Consider the following 23,429-nt stretch of genomic DNA (forward strand, 5'->3'; position numbering starts at 1 on the left):
ATGGATAAGGATCTGGCTAGGTGGATGGACTCAAAGGGTTATGATCAACAGCTCAATGTCTAGGTGGAGACTGAAAACAAGTGGAGTTCCTCAGGGATCTGTACTGGGTCCCATGATGTTTAACACCTTTGTGGGTGACATGGACAGTGGCATTGAGTCACCCTCAGCAGGTTTGCCGATGACATCAAGCTGTGTGGTGCAGTGGACTCACCTGAGGGAAGGGATCCAGAAGGGTCTTGACAGGCTTGAGAAGTGAACCAGTGACAACTGCATGAGGTTCAACAAGTCAAAGTACAAGGTCCTGCATCTAGGTCAGGCAAATCCCAGGCACAAATACAGGCTGGGTGCAGAGTGGGTTGAGAATAGCTCTGAAGAAAGAAACCTGCGTGTACTGATTGATGAGAAGCTCAACATGAGCTGGCAGTGCGTCCAAGTAGCTCAGAAGGCAAATTGCATTCTGGGCTGCATCAAGAGGAGTGTGGCCAGTAGGTCAAGAGAGGTGATTCCTCCCCTTTACTTTGCTCTTGTGAGACCTTACCTTGAATACTGTGTCTGGTTCTGGCATTGCCATTGTAAGGACACACAGCTGTTGGAATAACTCCAGAGGAGGGCCATAAAGGTCATCCAAGGGCTGGAGCATCATTGATATGAGGACAGGCTGAGGGAGATGGGGTTGTTCAGCCTGGAGAGGAGAAGACTCTGGTGGGACCTTAGAACTGCCTTCCAATATGAAGGGATCCTACAAGAAGGCTGGAGAGGGACTTTTCATATGGATGTCTAGTGATAGGACAAGGGGGAATCGCAGAATCACAGAATGTTAGGGGCTGGAAGGGACCTCAAGAGATCATTAGTCCAACCCCACTGCCAGAGCAGGATCACCTATAGCAGATCACACAGCAGTGGTTTTAAGCTGAGGGAGAGTAGGTTCAGGCTGGATCTTAGGAAGAAGTTTTTCAGTATGAGCATGGTGGAACTCTGGAATAGGCTGCCCAAGGAGGTTGTGGATGCCTCCTCCCTAGGGGTGTTCAAGGCCAGGTTGATGAGGCCTTGAGCAAGCTCATCTAGTTGAAAGGTCTTCCTGTCCATGGCAGGGAATTTGGAGTAGATGATCTCTAAAGTCTCTTCCAACCTAAGCCATTCTAGGAATCTGTGGTATTTCCTTCTTTCCTGTCACAGTTAAACATTTTAATCCAAGTAACTCCTCTACTTTCGTCATCAATACCATGTCATTTTTCTTGTGATCTATCCTGAAACTGTCCTTGACAAGGTTTCTAATATTATTTCCTTTGTTTGATATATAATCTCTTTGTCTCCCTGTGTCCCAGATTCTTGATCCTATCTGTCCCTCAGTGTCTCCTCTTGTTTTCATTCCCACTTTTTGTAAAGTTTTCATAAAGCTTTGTCACCGGTGCCCTTCTGTTATTCCTTAATTTCTGGGTAACCTACCTTAGAAATACTCTACAAGGCACCCTGTAAATAATTATTTCATTGTTTTCCTTAAGGCCTGTCATAAATATTTTGTGTGCTGTGATGTGCTCAGGGAGGTTGGCAATGATTAATCTCCCAGCTACTCATCAGTGTTTTGCTTAGTTTTCAGTGTTTGTGGCTTTGTAGGTATGGTTCTGCTGTCTTCAGGCTCACTGTGACATGCAAAGCTTTTACTCTGGGGCAAAAACAGCCTCTCTGAGTGTTTGTGTAAGAGACTAGTAACACATGTGTGTGTGACACTCAGATGTATCACAGATAAGCAGTAACAAGTATAGAGCCTAGCATTTTTCATGCTGATAAACGGATGTCTTGTATTATGAAAGTGACTGCCTTCGTTCAAGTGATGTATTGACAAAATATTGGTATTTTGAGCTTTTGAAACATGACATTGGAGCAAGCATTATTAATCACACTAAACTTTTATTCTGCTTTAGTTAAATTAGGAAACAAGGTGCATTGAAGGTTTATGTTGGGTATGTTCTCACTTCAGGGCCAAAGTGGACCTTCAGGAGGAAAGGCAGCACCATCAAGGCCTGCTAAATATGTACCTAAGAAAAGGGTAAGATCCACAAATCCATGAGCCTTAATTTTTTTTTCTTTCCTTCCTATGAGATGCAATTTAGTTTCAGTCTAAGCAATGGCTTGTTTTATTGAATTTGTAACATTCCAACTGACTTAGCAGTGAGAGATTGTTCTGTATTTCCACTGTGAAGAGGCACGTTAGAATAAAAATTTCAGATAATAAACAAAGGCACAATTTAGACAAAATGCAATATGAAAACACTAAGATAAAATTTTTAGGATGTAAATTCAAAAATGTAGTCTGACATAGACTATATTTGTCAAAAATGTAGTCTGACATAGAGGGAGAGAAAACTATCTGCTCAGATTAGAAAACTAAAAACACAGCCTGTATTCCCTTAATACAAGCATTAGAGAAAATAGTGTTAACTTTTGGATGGTAAGCCTTATGATAATGTTTATACTGTTGGGCAAATAAATACATAGCATACCCTTATTTAATCTACCTTCCTCTTCTTTATCTCCATTGGCATGGATGGAAGAAAGATGGTTTACACACCTTTGAACAAGCAGGGTGATAGCTTTTCACTTTCTTAGGACAAATCATAGCCTTGTTAAATGTTCCTCTTTTGACCCTTTGAAAATGAGAAGTTTTACATTTTACATTTTACGTTTACATTTTTACATTAATGTTACATTACAGTTTTACATTTTACATTTACTTTAACATTTTAATCATAAATAAAAATATTAAGCTCACAACAGTTTTTATCTGATTTGCCAAGGAAAGCAGCCATTGAACTAACTGGTATTGAATTGTGTATGATAAATGTCCTACAAGCAGGTGTTCATGAGGGGAGTACGAAATCATGAACAACTCTTCTGTTGTCATGGTCTCTTGTGTACCAGAGTCCTTGATTTCCTTACAGCTTTCCTCATTTCAGCTCCCTTGTGGAAAAGAGAAACTGCAGGCTGTGACTTTCCCTTGGTGCCTGGCATACACAGAATTCTCTGTTACCTTCAGCCACTGCATGTTTTCACACAGCATTCTGCTTTTTACCTTCTTCAAGCTCAGCAGATAGCTAAATTTTGCTGGGTCCACTCTCTGTACCTGCAACCAGCCTGCACTTACACTCTGAACTCACTGGCAGTTCTGTATGGCTATGAAGTTCAGCATACCTAAGAGAACTGCATTGAAAAGAATAATTGATTTATTTTAGATCAACATATTACACATTTCAGACTGAGGAATAAATTTTGCCTGGAGCAGTGGAACACTTTAATCAGCAACTTCATGTTCTGGCACTTTATCTGTAATGACAACTAATTGAAATTCATCCGTGCAGTAATTAATTTTCCAGTTAATGACACCATATCATGACATTAGCCTGTGGAGAGTAGCTGTCTGTTGTGGGAGAATGCAGGCTTGTCAGCCTCTGCAAGGAAATGGTTAACATTTCTTCAAAAGTCATATCCCTACAGCTTTGTATCTTCAACTGATTTCTAAGTGTAGCTTTTGGAGTAGCACGTTAGAAGTAATTGCAGGTCCTTGAGCAGTCCTAAAAAAAATTGTTCTTGAAGTTATTCCAGTTTTGTTACAGGCCACCAATTGTCTACAGCAGCAGGCTGCTTCTGCAACACACTGAAGTCTTACTGGCAAGTGTTGCCATTCAACGATCTCCAGATACGGTCCTGGCATTTGGGAGTATCTCCTCTGCTCAAAGCACAGATGGGTGGGAAAATGATGATTTACTTTCTTTCTCTATGCCTGGAAAAGTGCTGCTTTAAAAGAAAGCAAAGTAGTTACAGTCTTGGTGCATTAATGGGCTTGTCATTCCTGTGCTAGGATGAAGATGTCTCCACTGAAGCAGGAGACGGGATAGATGAAGGGGCAGCAGGAAGGGCTCTAGTCAAACCCCCAGATCAACTGGACCTGACTGAAGCTGTGAGTAAAACAGTGCCTGTAGTTGTCATGAGATGTGTGCAAAACTCCATAAGCTGCCTCTTACCCAGTTTTATGGAGGAGGAAATTCCATGAGACTAAAACTCCAGTACTTGCTTAAGCAGTGTCTGCGGCAGGAAAACAGCAAGAATGTTATTTGAAACACAGTTCTGGGCTTAAGCTCTGGAACTGATCCAAGAAAGGGAGGGAGCTGGGGCTTCAGCTGGATAAAGAGGACCCTAGAGCCAGCTCTGAGCTTTTCAGGTGTTTGTGTGTCATATGGAGGACAAAGAGGTGTCCTGCAGTTTTATGGCCATTTCTTCTCAGTCTGGTTCAGTACTATGGCAGTGGATGATCATTCCAGCTGCAGTGGTCTTCTTACTGCTTTGCAGAACTCTAGTATTGCTCCCTGTCCTCCAAGTAGCTTTTGAAGGGGAGCTATACATACTTCCCCACACTGAGGTAGTGAAAATAGTTAAGACCAGAATTGTTTTTGTCCCCAGTGGTTGAGCCTGCAAGCACTGCTGCTGAGCTTGGTTTTTCCCCTATTTTGGGACAGTGAACATGTCAAGGCACAGGTGTTTCTTGCCCTATAGAATGTAGCTAGCATTTCTCAAGTGCTGCCATAGCTTAGTGAAGAAATTTGAGAAACCCCTTTGAAGCACTATGGTAGTGGGATGACTGTTCTGGATTCCACTCTGAGCTGGTTTTCAAGAAAAAGCCTCTTGTAGAGGCATCAGCTGCACAAACTGAAAATCACAGAACTTGCAATAACCTGATGATTTTTGTACATTCTCTGTTATATTAATAGCAGAATTTTATTTATGATGTTATTTTATTTCCATTCCAAAGGAATTAAAAGAGGAAATTACACGCATCCTGACAGCTAATAATCCCCATGCTCCCCAGAATATCGTCAGATACAGTTTTAAGGTAAGTGTGTCTTGAGCTCTAAAACCAGGATGAGATTTTCTGCAATCAACTGGTTTGAAGGTTTCCTTTGCTTTATAACCAGGCACATTTCCTTTTAATGTTGAAGCATTGATGTGTTTATTCAGAAGTAGGATGTTAAAATTACTCAACAAGATCTGCCAGTGACTGTTATTAGTGCAGCTAATCTAGAGTGGTGCCTTTTTCCATTCTGTGGTGGTTAGAGGACAAAACACAATGCTGTACTCAGTCTGTAAGACAGTTATGCCTCAATATCCTCACATCAAGATTCAGTCATTTGAATTATAGTGGAGCTCAAAACACTGCTTTGTGAAATAGCGAACAAGAGCTCTCTATTCATGATGAGTAGGAGTGAGCAGGGGGCGGTGCGTCAAAGGCTGCCAGAAAATATCCAAGAATCACACCTTTACATTTGTGTATGGAAAGCATATGCTGCATTACCCTGGAGTAGCCTCCTCCTGCTAGCATGTATAGCTAGCAATGCAGGCTGCCTCAGGAGGAGAGTAGAACAATGGCTTTGCCTCCTACTCCTCCGTTGGAAGGGTTACACACCCTGCAAGAAGGCACACGGGGACAGCTGTGGCATTTGATTGCCCCCAGCCATAGGCAGGGAACAGACACAGACAATCAGGTAAACTATTACTGAGACTGTCTCATCTCTGTGCTACTGTAAGTAGCTTGACCAACCATTACATGAGATCACCAGAGAAAGGAAATAAATCTCATTGAAGCAAATAGGTCACTTTCTTTTCTATTTGGAGTTGAAGTTTTCCATATTTATGGGGTAGAAAGAGGTAATGAATGATTCATATCTTCAAATCCTCCACAGTGACTTAGTGGGCTCAATGCTATGCTATGACTGGTATAGAACAAACTGTTAAAGTACTTGTGCTCAGCACTGGCTTCTGATTGCTTTTAAGTGCAGCTCAAAATCTTAATACACAGTTTGAGCCTAGGTGTGTGCCTGAGCTTTACAGTGGTCCACAAGCAAGCAGCAGCCAAACTACTATAAAACAGCTGAATTAGTACAGTGCTTATAACCTGGGCATGGTGGTAAGAGCCTGTACTGTCTCCAGATCAGAGCTGCTTTCAATGTATGAGTTTGCTTTTGTGTAGATAAAATAACTTGTTCAGGGATGTCAGCATAACAGGACACCGAGGAAGTGCTGTGTAATAAGAGGCCTCCTAGAACAAAGTTTAAACTCACTTGCTGTGGTAGTGGTCGAAAACAAGAGGTTTCATGTTCTTGATATTTTTTGTTTTAATATATGACTTCCAGTGCTCTGAGACATAAGTACTTGCCATAAGAAATTCTGTGTGCTTATGGCAATAAGAGACATATATTTATTAATATGGGTTTTCTTAGTTTCAGCAATTTAGACCATGCAGTATTTCTGCTGTAAAATGTTTATTTTCCACTCTGATTTTGTTGTTTTTTACCTCCTTGTAGGAACGAGCATACAAGCCAATAAGCCATGTGGATCAAATGGCCATTCATTTCTCTTTGAATGGAAACATGATACTCAAAGATTCAGATGAAGGCAGACGGCAGACTATCAGATTAACCACTTCAGAAGGCAGGTTTATTATCTGAAACCACAGTAATTCTCACATAGGCACTGGTACTACTTTTTCAACGTGAAGAAATAAACGATCATGCTTCATGACCATAAAACTGAACAGCTCCCATTTTGGCTTGCATCCTTCTTGGAAACAAAACCAGAAAAGACAATCAGCCAGATGTTTGCAACAGTGTAGAAAACAGTGCATGGTTTTTGAGCCATGTGAACACCAATACTGAATTTTTTCAGAGCTATTTAGTGTCTTTTAAACATCTTCCACTGCTATTAACTTGGCATATATATCTAAACTTGTTAACCTTCTTTGAAAATTTCAGTCATGATTTAAAGTATTAAAGCAAAAATGTTTGGAGGCTGGGTGAGCATTCAGGTAACTATCATATACTTGACCAGTTCTTACACTCTTACCAGGACATCTATTTCTAGACAAGATACTGAATTAGCTGGACCTTTGATCTGAGCTACTATAGCCACTTTAATGTTTTCAGTCAGAAAGATTAATCAAAAGCTAAAGAGCTCTGTTGTTAGTAAAGACTTCCAGGTTTGAATTTTCAGCAAGGAAAGATGTACTGTCTAGTGACTTTCTCATATTTCTGCTATTTGTGAAAGGAGAAGTTCTGTCACAAAGTGTCCTTTCAAGGTGGTAACTGTTAGATGCTTACTAGGTAACTGGATGAGCTACTGAGAATAGTTGTTACCCACAGCTTCTGAGGGTCAGTGTCTCTTTTATTTTACATTTAGCAAAATGTGTCTTATGATTTGAAGTAGGACAAAGTGCGGAGTGGGATCTTCGATGCCACAGAAGCATGGATTGTTGCTGCTGGCAGTATTTTTCATAAGTTTCCAAACACCTAGTTTCAAGCAGCTTAATGCTATAATGACTAGCAGTCAAGGCTATGACTGGAACATAGACATTCATCATTCTCTAACAAGACTAGTATATTAATTTTTTTTCCATATAAAAAGGGACAAATTATAATTCCTATGTACCTTGAAAACATTCGTCCTATTTCTACATAATTGCAGCCATTTTGGAACTGCAGAAAGGCCTGAAGCTGGAAGGGTACCCAGAAAACAAAGCTATTCAGATCAAAACTGGATTTCAGAAGCTTGACTTGAGTTGATTTTTTAAAAAATATTTTTATTTTTTAAAATCCAGCTGGAATCACTACAGTTTCATTCTAGTAAGAACATTGTCCCTTTTTGTGGCTTGGAGGAAACAGTCATCCAGTGAGTTGAGGATTGGTAACTGTATTGTCTAATGAGATAGTGTTAAAAAAGGATGCATTTGTATTAAATCTTCAGAAGATAGAAGGATATGAACAACATAATATGTGCTGTTATCCTGGGCTTAGTCACTTACCCTTTCTATCATCAGAAAAGGCTCCTGTTGAGACTTCTGCAGTAAAATCTGAAGAAGCAGAGATTAAAGATGAAGAAGTCACAGGAGACACCCAGGTAATTCTCCATAGCCATCTGAGAGCTGTCCATTTTATTTTTAATACCATATTTGAAGTTCCTTTATTATGAAGTGGACTTGCTCAGAAGCTCCTGTAAATGATTCTTTTATGCCTGAGAAGGCTGCTGTAGGTGAAAACCTGCAGATTCTTCTGAACAGCTGGGATCCTCCTGCTGGTTTTGGTTTGGAAAAGCTATGTGGGGGGAGGAGGTCTCTTGCACTAGATCTGCCTTTATCCAGATACTATATCAACATACCAGTGTAATTTGCTGGGAGTAGGCAGTAATGAAGTAAGGACAAGAAGTCCAAGAGCAATCAAGAGAGACTTCAAGGCCTTAGGATGACTGATTCTTCTCTATCCCCCCCAGCTGTGGGTTGTGATGAATGAATAAATAGGAAGAGCCAGACCAATGCCTGACTGCAAGCCTGGTGTCTCTGGCAGGATTTTGGGTTCTTTAATTATGGATTGATATACAGGACACCAGGTCTGCTGGCAGCAGATAGGATACACCTGTCTCAGAGTGGGATAAGGATCCAACCCCAAGAGCTATCAGGGCTCATTGAAAGAGATTTAAACTAGATTTGAAGAAGGAAGGGCACAAACCAGGCTGGCTAGAAATAAGCCTGGGGCAGCACAGGAACACCTGAAAACAGCCAGACAGAAACTGGGACTTCTCATCACAAAAAAATGGCAAGACCTTTAGACCAGATGCAGTGCATCTGCACTAATGCATGCACTAATGGGAAGAAAACATAAGGAGCTAGAAGCCGTATTCTATGAGAAAAATTATGATATAGTAGCCATCACAGAAGCATGGTAGGATATCTGACACCACTGGAGTGCTACAATTGATGGCTATAAGCTTTTCAGAAGGAATAGGCATGGAAGGGGAGGCAGGGGTATGGCCCTGTATGTCAAGAAGCGTTTTCATTGAGGTTGAATCAGGCAGAAGGCCAATAAAAGAGATATCCTGGTGGGAGCCTGTTACAGACCACCCAACCAGGATGAAGAGACAGATAAAATATTCTTTAAGCATCTGGGGGAAGTCTCATGATCACTGGCCCTTGTTCTCATGTGGGACTTCAGCTTCCCTGATGTCTGCTGGAAATACAACACAGCAGAGGGACCAGTCCTGAATGTTCCTAGGGAGTGTGGAGGATAACTTCCTGAGACAGGTGGTAAGGGAAGGTGCCTTGCTGGACCTGCTGTTTGTCAACAGAGAAGAACTTCTGGGCCATGAAATGGTTGAGGGCTGTGTTGTGTACAAAAATGATGAAATGACAGAATTCTCAGTTGCTGAAGAAGTAAAGAAGACGGTCTGCAGAACTGCCACCTGGGACTTCTGGCAGGCAGACTTTGGCCTCTTTCGGAGACTGGTGGACAAAGTTCCTTGGGAGGCAGCCCTAAGGGGCCAAGGAGTCCATGAAGGCTGGACACTGCTCAAGAGGGAAGTCTCAAAGGCACAGGAACAGGCTGTCCCCATGTGCTGACAAATGAATCTGCAAGGAAGAAATCGCCTGGCTGAATAGAGAGATTTGGTTGCTGCTTAAGGAGAAAATCAGAATTTATGGTCTTTGGAAGAAGGGGCAGGACACTCAAGAGGACTACAAGATTGTCATGACACTGTGCAGGGAGAAAATTAGAAAGGCCCAACTGGAAATTTGGCTTCATCTGTTAAAGAGAACTGGAAATGCTTCTACAAATATATTAGCAACAGGAGGAGGACTAAGGAGAATCTCTGTCCTGTGTTGGATTCATGTGGGGGAACATCCTGGTAAATTATGAAGGCTGAGGAACTCAATGCCTTCTTTGCTGCAGTCTTTAGTAGTAAGGCCAGTTGTTTTCTAGATACCCAGTCCCCTGAGCTGGAAGATAGGGATGGGGAGCAGAATGAAGTGACCTGCCGCATTACTCGTACACAAGTCTATGGGGCCATATATCATACACCTGAGGGTATTGAGGGAGCTGGAAGAAGTGCTCACCAAGCCACTTCCCATCATTTACCAGCATTCCTGGCTAACTGGGGAGGTCCCAGCTGACTTGCAAACATGATGCCCATCTACAGGAAGGGCCAGAAGGAGGACCTTGGGAACTACAGACCTGTTAGTCTGACCTCAGTGCAAAGGATGGCCATGGAACAGGTCATCTTGAGTGCCATTATGCAGCATGTTCAGGACAACCAGGTGTTCAGGTCCAGTCATCATGGGTTCATGAAGGGCAGGTCCTTCTTAATGCACCTGATCTTCTTCTATGACAAGATGACCTGGAGGTGTTCAAGAAATGCATGGACGCAGCACTTCGGGATGTGATTTAATGGCCAAGGTGGTGTTACGTTGACAGTTCGATCTTAGGAGTCTTTTCCAGCCAAAATAATTCTATGATTCTCTGATCTGGAACATTCCTGGACAGCATGTTTGTTCCTGCAAGAGAAATTGATGAAAACCAAAATGTGGCAGGGAGAAAGCAGCAGGTATGATTATGTGAAATAAGCAGTATCTTAGTTTAAAGGCAGTTGGATGATCAGGGAAGGAATATGCTGTGAGAAGTTTGTTCCTATCTGTACAGTGTCAGGCCCTGGAATAAAATTCAGATTATTTTCAGGTAAAAAGCACTGTCTAGCAGGGGAAAGAAAATACAATGCAGTAGGGATTGTAACACAGTCTTCTGATCCCTGAGTCCATTTTATCAAAGGCAGTCATGGTGTAATATCTCAGTTATGTCAGGCTTTGTTTTAAAGTCACTTTAGTTCCTAGTTTTCTATATTCCTGTTTAGATATCATTGCACAATCTCCTTGATCTGATTACTGGAAGTCTCCTAACTTACATCTTAAATATTGAATCTTCAATTACTGTCTCCTTCACTAGGCAGCAGAATTTCAGCAATCTAAGAAATGCATCTGAAGAAAGAAATTAATATCTGTTTCTTTCATGGTGGAGTCACTGCTCTCTTTTCTTGCAGGTTGCAGGAGAAGAGGCAGAGGGTTCAGGAGCAGCAGAAGTAGCAGAGGCAGCAGAGGCAGCAGAAGCTGAAGAGCCTTCTTCTCCAGCAGTGAAGGAGCAGAAGCTTGCAAACCAGTTCAACTTCATTGAGAGAGCTTCAAGGACACTCAACAACCCTGTGCAGGTTTGCTGCCATTTGCTTAGTGATTTCAGTGGTCTTTTCTTTGCGAGAGCATGTGTGCCACCTGTGTTTGTGTCCTATCCTGTCATATCTGTAGAGATTGTCAGGAGAAAAAAAAATATGGTAAAACATTTGGGGTGATGAAAACGATGACAGAAAAATTCTTAGCTCGTGGCCTCTTGGATTACCTAGAAGTTTTGGTGCTGTTGTAAATCCTTAAACCCCTACTTGGATATAACATTTTTCATGTCTATTTTCTCATCTGAAAAAGTACAGGGCAATAGTTAGGCTAGTAGCTGAGAGCTTGGAGTACATTAATTCAATTTCTTTTTGCCACAAAATCCCTTTATGGCTTTGTACTTAAATTCTTACCCATGAAGCAGGGATCTAAGTGCTCCTTTATTAAAATATGAGGGTACTAGAATAACAGAGCCATGTGAGTATGACAAATCTTTAGTGCTGCCCTTTGGTACATTTCCCTTCTGCCCTGTTCATGTACTTTCTGATCAGAACAGACCCAAAACTTTATGTTCCCTCTGGCCAAGCCTGCAGCCGTTTCCTGTGAGTATATCTTCACAGGGCGTTCTGACCAAGCAATACTGATGATAATGGTCCCCAAGTGAGTGTTCAGAAAGCAGCTTTCTGAATTGAAGATACAAGTTTCAGAGAAAAAAATCTTTTGTTTCCCTTGCTGCCCTGGAATCAGAGTATATATGACTTCCCCAGAGAGCCTGCCTGCCTTCTTGCAGCCATCACATCTAAAGTGAGATTCGTTTACATCTGGTGGGCTAGAAGAGATCTAAGAGTTAATGTGTTGCTGGATCTACTCTCTTCTAGAAGAAACACCATCTCTGACCAATAGTAGAGATGGAGGATCTCAGGAGAGTTTATCCAACAGTGGGGTGCTTGCTGCAAAGTCTGAGCTAAGATTCTGCATCTTTCAAAAATCCCTGCAGATGCCATGGAATTTGTTATTTTTCTGTCACCCGATATGCATGTTCTCTTCGCATTGATTTTATTGGGAGAGGCTTGTGTGCCTTTCTGTAATTCTGCTTCTGAAAGCAGAATATAGACCTTAAGTAGCTGTGAAGTATTGCTGTGTCCTGTACAGGATGTGCAGTTTCCACCTCTGAGACTGCTGTATTCCAGAGGTCAATGAAACGCTACAGGCAGCTTCTTAAAAATGTCCTGACACAACAGCTTTCTGAAAGAAAATGCTGTTCTGTGAAATCAAAGTTTCACAGAAATGTATTAATTCGTTTCAGAATGTTGATGTAATGGTAGTAAAAATATTATTTCAATAACATCATGGGAGTTGTTTTATAGGTTATCATTCTGTTCCACTCTTTTGCTTTGATTCCTGTATTCAATACAGGGTTTTTAATACATAGGCCAAAACTTTTCAAGTTTTGTAGGATATTGTAACTGACACCATAATAGGTACCAGAATGTGTCAAATGATGGAGGTGAGGCAGACCATTTTGGCTCCTTCAAAAATAAACCAGAATTAAATATTTTTAGTATACTGAAAAAAAATCACATGAACTTTCTTTTGGTCCACAAGAAGATCTAGTTCACAGTATCACAGTATATCAGAGGTTGGAAGGGATCTCAAGAGATCATCAGGTCCAACCCCCCTGCCAGAGCAGGATCACTTAGGGCAGTCCACACAGGAATGCATCCAGGTGGGTTTTGAAAGTCTCCAGAGAAGGAGACTCCACAACCCCCCCGGGAAGCCTCTTCCAGTGCTCTGTCACCCTCACTGTAAAGAAGTTTCTCCTCATGTTGAGCTGAAATCTTCTATGTTCAAGTTTGAACCCATTGTTCCTTTTCCTATCATTGTGTAACACCAAAAGGAACCTGGCCCCCTCCTCCTGACACCCACCCCTCAGATATTTATAGACATTGATCAGATCCCCTCTCAGTCTTCTCTTCTCCAGACTAAATAGCCCCAGGGGTCTCAGTCTCTCTTCATAGGGAAGATGATCAAGTCCCCTAATCATCCTTGTGACTCTCTGTTGGATTCTCTCCAGCAGGTCTCTGTCTCTGTTGAACTGGGGAGCCCACAACTGGACACAGTATTCCAGGTGTGGTCTCACCAGAGCAGAGTAGAGAGGCAGAAGAACTTTCCTCGACCTGCTGGACACACCTTTGTTGATACATCCCAGGATCCCGTTGGCTCTCTTGGCCACAAGAGCACATTGTTGTTCCATGGAGAACTTGCTGTCCACCAGCACTCCAAGGTCTTTCTCTGTGGAGCTGCTTTCTAGCAGTGCAGCCCCTGACCTGTACTGATGCCTGTTCTCCTGGGAGAAATAACAATAGGTTACTCAGCATACTCTTGGGACAGGGAAATGTTGAAAAGACAGAGCCCAGATACTAATTCAACAGTAGCTGAAACACTGCTGTGTTATCAACTACTGTTGCAAAACACAGCACTAGAAAGATTCTGTGGGGAGAACTGACTCTAGCTCAGCCAAACGCAATACAATCTCCACCCCTTATTCCATACCATTTGCAACATGCTCAGGACACAGTTCAATACATTTCACCATTTCATTTGATTCTCACACTCAAAATCCTTTCTTACTTATACTCGCAACTTAATCTACATACTTAAGCTATCTCAATATCCCACACAGAGAGACTTACATGAATATCTCAGTCCTTTATTAGAAAAATCTTCTTCTGCTCCTCCAGATGGTACTTGGGAGTGTTCAGGACAGGAGAAGCAGGATATTCTGCTCTTGGACACCAACACCAGCTTGGTCTCAGTCACTGTGATGCTCTTGTTCCTTGCAAGCCTTCATCAGTCTGGATCCTTCTTACTTCGTTACTTTCTGCAACATACAACTCACATTACTCACATTCCAAATTACTTTCCCCCCAATGTTAGATCTCCTTGAGGCACACACTGTGTCTCCTCATCCTTTCTCATTACCCACCAAGTACATCCAGGACCCTGAGCAAAGACAATCCCACAAATGGGTTTGCCTTTCCCCATGGGAGGAGCAACTGCCTTTCCCAGACACTTTCCCATGTGTACTACAGGGACTTTATCTCCCTCCAAAGTGTGCAAGGGTTCTGTTTGGGCAGAGCCAGGACGGTTAGCAGATCCTCGGGAATTAACCAGCCAAGTGGCTTCTGCTAACCTGATTGTTCTGACTCAATTGCCCCCAGGGGTGGAAACATGCTGCTTGAGCAGATGTAGATGGAGATAGAGGTTCTGTTGAGAAGTTATGAGGTTTTTTCCAGGTGACCAGGATGTCCATCGAATCCATGAAGAAGAATTGTTGCTGGGAGGTTCCACCAGATGAGGGAGAAGAACTGGAATGAACTGCTACCTGAGCCTGAATGAGAGACTTTTCAGAAGAACACCCAGATGAAGACTTGGACTTTGCTATACATATCATCTAAAGATTGCTTATAATTTGATGATATGTTTTGGGTGCAGGAATTATGGTATGAAATAAGGGGTGGCATGTGGCAGTTTAGGCTGGGTGTCTCCTGTTACTGCCATGTAAGTCACACCTCTGGTGTCCCGAGTGTCCAACCCAGTAGGTGGACACAGGAAACGGCGTATTTCTACCCATAAATCCTGCCCCCTATAAATTTGTCTGCAAAGTCTCTCTCTTCCTCTTTCCTACCTCTCTGCTCCCGTGGGAATGCTCCCTATCAGATAACAGGGGGGGAATATCTCAAGGCCTCCTAGGCCTGTCTGGGCCTAATGTCAGGAGGAGAAGAGGGGTGGAGGCAATCTCAGACTTGGCTTGCCTGAGAGTACCTTAGCAGTAAGTGGGGAGGCGGGGGTGGGGAAGAAAGAGCCCTGGCGGACTTTGGGTAGACATTCAGGTGGGGAGAAGGGAAGTGTTGGGGGGCCTTTGGGTGTTGTAGAAGGGACTCTGTATGCTTTGGGATTCTTTGTGACTATGCTTTGTAGTTTTTGTAGTTTCACCAATTGCTTTTCCATTTAAACTATATATCATTCTTCAATCCATTCGTGTGAGTGTCATTCTTTGGTCCCTCTCATGGGGCAATAGAGGATCTGTCTGGCCTTAAATCAGGAGAGGGAATGATGTTTCCACAGCTGCACTATGTTGCTATAAGAAGTTTCAATGCAAAGATTATACTTTCTATGCTTTGTTTTTATTCAGGAAAAAGCATGCCAATCGCAGCCTACACCTTATAAAAATTTCTCAGGCACTGCTAACCAGGTATACTATTTTTTCCTTTTAAAGTTTTCATAGAGTATATTTAGCAAACTGCATAATGAGAAAGGGAAAGCAAAATTGCTATGTTTGTATTCCTTCAAGTGGAACGAATTCCCACTGTGGCTTTGATCTCTGGTTTAAATCTGAGAGCAAACTAGTGTGGCCCTCTTTTGTCTTAATCGAAGAACTTGCTAATAGTTTATAATTTTACTGTCAAATGTCTCAGTTTAGCTGCTTTTAATTGATCTGTTTCTTGCCAGACTCTGGCCATTCTGCTTTAGAGAGTCTTAAATGAGTAGAAACAGGGAAACAGATTCACAGGTTGCATGGGATTAGAAGGGACCCCCAATTGTCATCTTGTCCAACCCCCCTGCAGTGAGCAGGGACATCTCCAATTACATCAGGTTGCTCAGGGCCAAATTTAACCTTGAATATCTCCATGGATGGGGCCTCCACCACACTTCTGGGCAACCCCTTCCTGTATTTCACCACCCTGATTGTAAAGAACTTCCTCCTTATGTCCAACCTAAATCTACCCAGCTCCAGTATAAAGCCATTGCTCCTTGCCCTATCACTACAAGTCCACCTAAAGAGTCCTTTCCTCACCCTTCCTGTAGGTCTTCCTCAGAAACTGAAATGTAGCTATAAGGTCTCCCAGAGCCTTCCCCTCTGCAGACTGAACAGCCCAATTTGAGAGAAAGGTTCTGGACTCAGCAAGAGGTGGGCTGCAGCTTGCAGGGACTGACTTCTCTGGGAACATGGCTCTCTTTAGGTTGAGGACAGTCCTGTTACTCAAGAACATGTATTTATGTGTCATGGGTGAGATGGTTATTTAGGAGAAACTGTGATCTAGCGTTCTAGAGCTGGTCATCTGTAGGATACCTCCAAGAGCTGATTCTGTCAGAGGCAGGTTCAATGTGGGCTCAAAATGCAGGAATAAAAGAGTGAAAATAGTGAAAATACACTCCGTGCTAGTTCCACTTTGAGCACTGTGTTTAGAGAGTAGAGACCTCTGAAGATTTCATACAACTGGGAATTTAGAAAGGTCCTTGGAATTTTTGGGAGTGTTGTTAAGAATTTGATACATGCAATACTGTAGGTTTTTGCTTTGTCTAAGTTTAGCAGTATGTGAAAGCAAGTTTTTAAATCCTGATGCTAAACCAAATGAGAAGTACAGCATAAAGAACGTGGAAGGGCCACTCTAAGCTTGTTGCAATATACTTGTCTCTGTTTTGCATAGTGGGAATGTACCTATTTATTCACAGCAAAGACCTACATAGTGTTTCTCTGTCTCTTAAAAATGAAAAAAAATGGGGTTTTTTGCATGGCATTCTACACATGGAAATATGCTGTAACCTTCACTGGAAAGAGAATCCAGCTAATTCTGTTGATAATTCTCACAGATATTTACAAAATGTATTTGCCACTGATGCAAATACTATTTCAAACCAGAGTACCAAACTGGTACTGAAAACACTGTTTTCTTTCCAGTGTACTGCAGGAACACCTGGAAGAAAGTGTAAGGTAATAGCAGCAGCTTAAAAAATGCTGTTGTAGAGAAGTTCTAGGAGGGAGAGTAAAGGTGTCTCTGTCTATTCCTGAACTTGAAATCACAGAATAATTGGCCTGAGATTTCCCTTGTGCTAGTTAAAGTTTGTTTTCATTTTTTTTCTGACAGATGACTTGAGAATTAGAGAACAACAAGCCAAGTGATTACAGTGGCAGTGTTAGTGTTGTGAGGACTATCATGTTTTTGTGATGGTGTAGATGGATGTTTTCTGGAATATAATTTGGTCCTGATTAATCCTGGTTTTGTCTGTCTGTCAGTGGGAGATCTATGATGCCTATATGGAAGAGATTCAGAAAGTGGAAGAGTCAAAAGAGAAAGAAAAATCAAAAGCTCAGACAGCAAAGAAAGAAGAGGAGAAGAAAAAGGGAAGAAAGTTTAGCTCTCTGGTGTCACAGGTATGTTTCATAATGTTGGAAAAAGTCTACCCAGAGTGGTGGTGGATGCATCTGTAATGCAATTCAAGTGAAATTCATTGAGTCGTGCTGGCTGTGTAGCAGGCTGCCTCCGTTGGCATGTAACAACCCTAAGAAACGCAAAAATTAGTTTTCTCTAGGAACTATATTTTTAAAACGGGATTTCCATTTCCCTATACAAGGAAACAGAAAACAGTTTAAAGTAATGATTTTATTTTCAAATTTGATTTCCAAGTGCCATGTATGGCTTTCTTTTATTTTGTGTGTTCTCAAGTTTGTGTCTCATTTTCAATTAGTATGTGAGGGATAAAAGAAGGAAAATAAGAAATACTGTGACTTTTCAAAGTCTTTGAAGTGATGCAGAGGTTTTAGAATCATGGAATTGTTAGGGTTGGAAGGGACCTCAAGGATCATCTAGTTCCAATCCCCCTGCCATCGGCAGGGACACCTCACACTAGATCAGGCTGCTCAGAGCCACATCCAGCCTGGCCTTAAAAATCTCCAGGGATGGGGCTTCTACCACCTCCCTGGTCAACCTGCTCCAGTGTCTTACCACCCTCATAGTGTAAAACTTCTTTCCTAACATCCAATCTGAATCTACCCACTTCTGGTTTTGCTCCATTCCCCCTAGTCCTATTGCTGACATGCTAAAAAGTCCCTCCCCAGCTTTCTTGTAGGCCCCCTTAAGATACTGTGTAACAGTGTGAGGGCTGAAATCCCCCTCTCACACTGACAATAACCAGGCTAGCTCAGTGTGGAAGCAAATGAAGCTGTATTTTACAGGCAAACCTACAATCTATGATGAAATGCAATGAATATGTACAAATATACACTATTCACAACATTTACAAATATGTACAATCAAGAGAAAAACACAACCAAGCCCCCTGGCTTCCCCCTCCCCAAGGGGCCTTTCCCCAAAGAGCCTCCCCCTCCAGCCAGAAAGACTCCCCCCAGATCTCCCTGGCAGAAGGCAGAGAGTCAAGAAGCAGAGAGGCTGTTAGATTTAGCTTGTCAAGGTCAGTATGTTGTGTGTTATCTTCAGCCAGAAAAGAAGAAGCAGGCAGACAGAGAGAAGATGGACTGTGAGAGTGCCCGACTGCCCCACTGTCCCATATCTTGTTTTGAGTAGTGATTCTTAAACATTTCTATCTCTCCAATGGAAGTGTTTACAATAATCATTATTTTGCTTTCTTACACCCAATAGTGATTTATTTACATTCTTTCACTTTCTCTGCTTGAACTTTGTGAAGAAAAATTAAAAAAACAGTCTTAAGACCATCACATACTGGAAGGCCACAATAAGGTCTCCTTGGAGCCTTCTCTTCTCCAGACTGAATAGCCTCGACTCTTTCAGTCTCTCCTCATAGGAGAGGAGCTCCAGCCCTCTGATCATCCTCGTGCCCCTTCTCTGGATACATTCCAGCACCTCCAGATCCTTCTTGTAGTAGGGGCTCCAGAACTGGATGCAGTACTACAGGTAGGGTCTCACCAGAGCAGAGTAGAGAGGGAGAATCACCTCCCTCAACCTGCTGGCTATGTTTCTCTTGATGCAGCCCAGGATCTGGTTGGCTTTCTGGGCTGCAAGTGCACACTGCTGGCTCATGTTGAGCTTCTCGTCTACCAGCCCCCACAAGTCCCTTTCTTCAGGGCTGTTATCAAGCCAGTCCTTGCCCAGCCTATACTGGTGCTTGGCATTGCCTTGACCCAGATGTAGGACCTTGCATTTGGTCTTGTTGAACCTCATGAGGTTGGCTTGTGCCCACCTCTCCTGTCCAGGTCCCTCTGGATGCCATCCCTTCCCTCCAGCATGTCTGCTGCATCACACAGCTTGGTGCTGTCAGAAAACTTGCTTCCCTCCATGTTTCCAACAAAGATGTTGAACAAGATTGTTCCCAGCACTGATCCCTGAGGGACTCCACTTGTCACTAGCTTCCATCTGAACATGGGCCAGTTCTTTATCTTTTTAAGTACAATCTTCCAATTTGAAACACAAAGAAATTTAAGATCTTTTGAAATTTTAGTAAAACACTGTAGCAAAATATGGTTCACCATTTTCCATTATTTTAATGATAATCTTACAGAATGTTAATGTATGTATTTTCTAGTTGTATACATATCAATGGCATATAATACATCATTTATATAAAAGTTAATAATAGTTCATTGACATCAAAGCCTACGTGCTCAAAATTGAATAATGATTCTTGGAGGCTTGACCTAATTTGCAGAGGAATCTTTGATACATTTTTTATTCATTTAGTTGGGAAGTGACGGAAGTGTCTCTTCCCAGTGTTTGAAGTGCTGTGCCACAGTGAGTAATTGCACAGCATGTTGATACCTCAGTCATGGTGATGTGATTGTCCCAAAAGGAAGTCAGGCACTCAGTCTTACAGAGTATCAGGCAAAGGGTTGCTGAATTTAGCCTCCATTAGTCTGGCTGGTATCATAACTCCTGCCAAGCTCCGAGCTGGTGTTAGAATCTTCCTGTGAGGATGATACTGACTCCTACTTCAGGCTGCTCTGTCAGCAGTCAGTCTAGGAGTCCCTTGCAGGGATTCATAGATTCATAGAATACCAGGTTGGAATGGACTTCGAGGCTCATCTAGTCCAACCTTTCAGGGTTATATATATAGTTTAATATATATTAATATATATATATAGTTTAATAATATAGTTTAAATCAGATGGTCCAACACCCTCTAAAGCTGGGCTTTGAAACTGTCTAATGTAGGGGAATCCGCCACCTCCCTTGGGAGTTTATTCCAATGTCTATGGTGGAAAAAAAATTATGGCATCCAGGATGCCACAGCTCATTCCCCTGAAGTGACAATAACCCCATCTTAAAAATGTGATGCCACTTCAAACACTGAGAATATAATACGGCAACCCTGAAAGATTTTCTTCACATTTCAGAATGTTTTCAATGTTTCTATTAAGATTTAAGAGTTTGATCTATACAAAATCTATCCAGGGGCTGCTAGAGTACCTGGATAACAATGTCTTAAGACAAGAAATTAACAGCCCTACTCGAGGACATGAATTACTGGACCTGTTGGTCACAAATGCAAGTGAAGTTGTCAGGGATGTCAAAGTTGAAGGCAGTCTGGGCTGCAGTGATCATGTGCTAGTGCACTTCACTAGTCCTGAGGAGTATGAAGCCTGTGAGAAGCACAGTTAGGACTCTAAATTTTAGGAAAGCAAACTTTCAGCTTTTCAAGGAGTTAGTAAATAGGACCCCATGGGTAATGGCCCTCAGGATAAAGGAGCAGAATAGAGCTGGCAGATCTTCAAGGATGCTCTCTATAGAGCACAAGAGATCTCAGTCCCCATGTGTAAGAAATTGGGCAAGGATGGCAAGAGACCACCATGGCTGAGCCTTTACCTGCTGGTCAAACTAAAGGGCAATCTGTGGCTACACAGGAAATGGAAGAAGGGACAGGCATCCTGGGAGGAGTACAAGGATGTTGCTTGTCTAGGGATGAGATCAGGAAGGCCAAGGCACAGCTGGAACTGAACTTGACAAGGGATGTAAAGCAAAACAAGGAAGGCTTCTACAGGTACATCAACCAGCAAAGGAGGGTTAAAGAAAGTGTACTCCCACTGATAAGCAACAGTGAGGAACTAGTTACAATGGATGAGAAGGCTCAGATTCCTAACAACTTTTTTGCCTCAATCTTCACTCTCAACCACCTCTCCTCATGGCTCTTGTGTTGATGGACCACAAGTTGAAGACCAGGGTGGCATGGTTCCTCCCACGGTAAGTGCAGGCAAGATGTGTGATCATCTGAGGAACCTGAAGATATACAAGTCCATAGGACCTAACGAAATGCATCTCAGGGTCCTGAGGGAATTAGCTAATGTGGTTGCCAGACCACTCCACGTGATATTTGAGAAGTCCTGGCAGTCAGGTGAGGTCTCTGGGGACTGGAAGAAAGGAAACATCACATCCATTTTTAAAAAGGGTAGAAAGGAGGACCCGAGGAACTACTGACCTGTCAGCCTCACCTCCATGCCTGGGAAGATCATGGAACAGACCCTCCCAGATGGCATGCACGTGGAGGACAGAGAGGTGACTCAGGACAGCCAGCATGGCTTTACTGGGGACAAATCCTGCCTGACCAACCTAGTGGCTCTCTATGATAAAGTGACTATGTCAGTAGATAAGGGACAACCTATGGATGTGATCTATCTGGACTTCTGCAAGGCCTTTGACACAGTCCCCCATAACATCCTTACTCCCCGAGTTGGAGAGATACGGATTTGATGGGTGGACTGTTCAGTGGATAAGGAGTTGGTTGGATGGTCACATCCAGAGGGTGGTGCTCAATGGCATGAAGTCCAGATGAAGAGCAGTGGCAAGTGGTGTCACTCAGGGGTCTGTACTGGGACCTGTGCTGCTTAATGTTTTTATCAACGATATACACAGTGGGATCGAGTGCACCATCAGCAAGTTTGCAGATGACACCAAGCTGAGTGGTGCTGTCAATATGCCAGAGGGATGAGACGTCATCCAGAGGGACCTGGACAAGATGGAAAGGTGGGCTCAGGTGAACCTTATGAGGTTCAACAAGAGCCAGTGCAGGGTTCTGCACCTGGGCCACAACAATCCTCACTATCAATACAGACTGGGGGATGAGATGATAGAAAGCAGTCCTGTGGAAAAGGTTTTGTGGGTGCTGATGAATGAGAAGCTGGACATGAGTAGACAGTGTGAGCTTGCAGCCCAGAAGGCAAATCATATCCTGGGCGGCATCAAAAGATGTGTGGCCAGCAGATCCAGAGAGGTGATTCTGCCACTTTGCTCTGGTGAAACCTCACCTGCAGTACTGTGTCCAGGTCTGGAGCCCTCTGTATAGAAAGAACATGGATCTGATGGAGAGGGTCCAGAGGAGGGCCATGAAAATGGTCAGGGGGTTGGAGCACCTCTGCTACAAGGACAGGCTGAGGGAACTGGGCTTGTTCAGCCTGGAGAAGAGGAGGCTCTGGGGAGGCCTAATAGCAGCCTTCCAGTATCTGAAGGGGACCTACAAGAAGGATGGAGAGAGACTGTTTACAAAGGCCTGCAGTGACAGGACGAGAGGCAATGGCTTCAAACTAGAGAAGGGCAGATTTAGATTGGATATCAGGAAGAAGTTCTTTACTACGAGGGTGGTGGAACACTGGAACAGGTTGCCCAGGGAGGTGGTTGAGGCCCCTTCCCTGGAGATATTCAAGGTGAGGCTCAATGAGGTCCTGGGCAGCCTGGTCTTGTTGAGGATGTTCCTGCTGACTGTCAACTAGAGGTCAAACTAGATGACCTTTGGAGGTCCCTTCCGGCCTGGACCGTTCTGTGATTCTATGATTCTAGAATCATGAGTGGCTCTTTCCCCTCCAGACTAAGTTAAACCATTTAGAACTGTTACAGTGGAGAGCTGGAATCCCCCTCCCACACTGACAATAACCAGGCTAAGTCAGTCTGGAAGCAAATGAAGCTTTATTTTACAGTCAAAACTACAATCTATGATGAAATGCAATGAATATGTATAAATATATACTATTCACAACATTTACAAATATGTACAGTCAACAGAAAAACACAACAAAGCTCCCTGGCCCCCCTCGACGTGCTGTGCTTCTTTCTCAAGGGGCCTTCCCCAAGGGGCCTCCCCCCCTTCACAGAGCAGGCAAAGAGGGAAGAAAGCCAAGAAGCCGAGAGGTTTGTTAAACTTAGCTTGTCAAGGCCAGTGTGTGAGTGTGTGTGTTATATCCAGCCAGAAGAGAAATTGCCCAGCAGACAGATGGAGAGGGACTGCCTGACTGCCCGTACCTTGTTTTGAGTACTGACTCTTGAACATTTCTATCTCTCCAATGGAAGTGTTTAGAATTATTTTGCTTTCTTACGCCCCGTAGTGATTTATTTACATTCTTTCACTTTTCTGCTCGAACTTTGTGAGGAAAAATTAAAGACACAGTCTTAAAACCATCACAAGAAGGCAAAGTGATGGCAGCAAAATACACTGAGAACAGTCCTATAGAAACATGGAAGTCATTTGTCAGCTTGGCCATAAAATAGGTGCAGATATATCAGCATAACTGAGAAGAGGAATTCTGAAACTGGCTTTAGCAGTTTCATACTGCATGGCTGATCCAACTGTAGAGGATTTGGCTGATTTAGCTACCTCAATAACA

The 23,429-nt window shown here is 42.9% G+C and overlaps 1 protein-coding gene across 1 annotated transcript in view; it reads left to right on the top strand.

The window, feature by feature from the left end:
- The window catches only part of DNAI1 (dynein axonemal intermediate chain 1), a 184,049-nt gene that overhangs the window by 13,303 nt on the left and 147,317 nt on the right, over nt 1-23,429 (top strand). Inside the window, exons 5-12 of the mRNA XM_054397521.1 lie at nt 1,979-2,047; nt 3,857-3,955; nt 4,805-4,885; nt 6,354-6,480; nt 7,862-7,941; nt 10,903-11,067; nt 15,219-15,278; nt 17,103-17,240. Of these exons, the coding sequence (XP_054253496.1) occupies nt 1,979-2,047; nt 3,857-3,955; nt 4,805-4,885; nt 6,354-6,480; nt 7,862-7,941; nt 10,903-11,067; nt 15,219-15,278; nt 17,103-17,240 (819 nt within the window). The remainder of the gene's footprint in view (nt 1-1,978; nt 2,048-3,856; nt 3,956-4,804; nt 4,886-6,353; nt 6,481-7,861; nt 7,942-10,902; nt 11,068-15,218; nt 15,279-17,102; nt 17,241-23,429) is intronic.

The sequence above is a fragment of the Indicator indicator genome, chromosome Z (assembly GCF_027791375.1).
Source record: "Indicator indicator isolate 239-I01 chromosome Z, UM_Iind_1.1, whole genome shotgun sequence".
Taxonomy (NCBI): Eukaryota; Metazoa; Chordata; class Aves; order Piciformes; family Indicatoridae; genus Indicator; species Indicator indicator.